At 41.1% G+C, this 1,502-nt stretch overlaps 1 protein-coding gene across 1 annotated transcript; it reads left to right on the top strand.

Moving 5' to 3' along the window:
• Positions 1 to 321: 321 nt before the first annotated feature.
• Positions 322 to 1,176, top strand: LOC137628201 (uncharacterized). The gene has a single exon (XM_068359418.1). It carries the CDS (start codon positions 322 to 324, stop codon positions 1,174 to 1,176), a length of 855 nt encoding a protein of 284 aa, XP_068215519.1.
• The last annotated feature ends 326 nt before the right edge of the window (positions 1,177 to 1,502 follow it).

The raw sequence follows: 1,502 nt of genomic DNA, 5'->3' as shown, positions 1-1,502 counted from the left end.
ATATATTGCAATTTACTGCTAGCCATACATATATATATATATATATAGATATATATATATATATATATATATATATATATATATATATATATATATATATATATATATATATATATATATATATATCTATATATATATATATATATATATTTGTTTATTTAAATGTTTCTGATGTTATGGGGATGACTCCAAACGCTGCCCGAGTGTTGGAGAACCGTGGAAAGAATCCTCATCCACCTGAAACACCACCTGCATCATCAAATACGTTGCCTCTGGTCTTTGACAACTTCACCGTTGGCTCCATTAGGAGACGTGCACAGCATGTTTGCTGCTAAGCGATTTTTCACTATTGCCACTTTAGCGGAAGAACTTAAAATGCTAAATATCATTCCTGAAGAAACATATGAGAAGGCAGTATGGCAAATCCTCCATAACATGGGTTTCCAGTACAAAACATCCCAGCGGAAAATGTACCTAAGGAAAGAAACTTTGGACGTTGTCTGTCGCCGAGTTGATGCTCTACGATCCCTCCAGCAACATCGTGATGAAGGAAGAGAAGTAGTGTATGTCGATGAGACGTGGTTTACGACGAGAATGCAACATAGCAAGGAGTGGGTTGACACCTCTCAATCTGTCACCAGTGCCACCTACAGCCGGCAGGTGCCACCAGGAGAAGGAGAGAGGTTTGTGGTGGTAGCAGGTGGTACAGCTAAAGGTCTTGTAGAAAATTCATTTTTATGCTTCCCTGCAAAAAATAAAACCGGTGACTACCATGGAGAAATGAATTCAGAGATATTTATTTGGTGGCTAACATCACAGCTCCTGTCATCGCTTGAGGATCCTTCGGTGCTGGTGCTAAACAACGCCCCATACCATAGCCAGTTGACAGGAGATAGCCGATGCCCAACAACAGCTACTAAAAAGGAGGATTTGGTTAACTGGCTCATGTCTCGAAAAATACAGCATCCAGCTCGCGCAACATGCCCTGAACTTCTAAAGATATGCAGGGGCAACCGGCCGAAACCAGTTTACATTGTGGATAATATAATCCGTGAATGGGGCCATGAAGTGGTTCACTTGCCCCCTGCCCATCCTGAGCTCAACGCCATCGAGCAGGTGTGGGGCTGTATGAAACGACAGGTGCGCTCCTCGTTGCAGCGGTTTACCCCATGCTGATCTCTTTGCCAGGCTTGAAGAGGCCAGGCTTGCTGTAACAGGGGAGACGTGGGCTGGCGCTGTCAGGAGATCAAGATATTTTGAAAATGATTACTGGCTTTCAGATAATATTCAAGACAGTATAGCTCCGGTTATCATCAACATTGATAGTGACGAGGAAAACGATCTTTAACTTGAGAGTGATGATGAGTAAAATGTATGTGTCCATTTCTTGGTTTTTTTTTTTTTCATCCCTCATAAATCTATGCTTTCCAGCAATTGGTGATAACATTATTTTGGAAAAGCAAAGCTAATGAATACTTTGATATGAGTATATCAGTTTGGCA

Source organism: Palaemon carinicauda, chromosome 1, assembly GCF_036898095.1.
Source record: "Palaemon carinicauda isolate YSFRI2023 chromosome 1, ASM3689809v2, whole genome shotgun sequence".
Classification (NCBI taxonomy): domain Eukaryota; kingdom Metazoa; phylum Arthropoda; class Malacostraca; order Decapoda; family Palaemonidae; genus Palaemon; species Palaemon carinicauda.
This window is presented reverse-complemented; position numbering and strand designations above follow the sequence as displayed.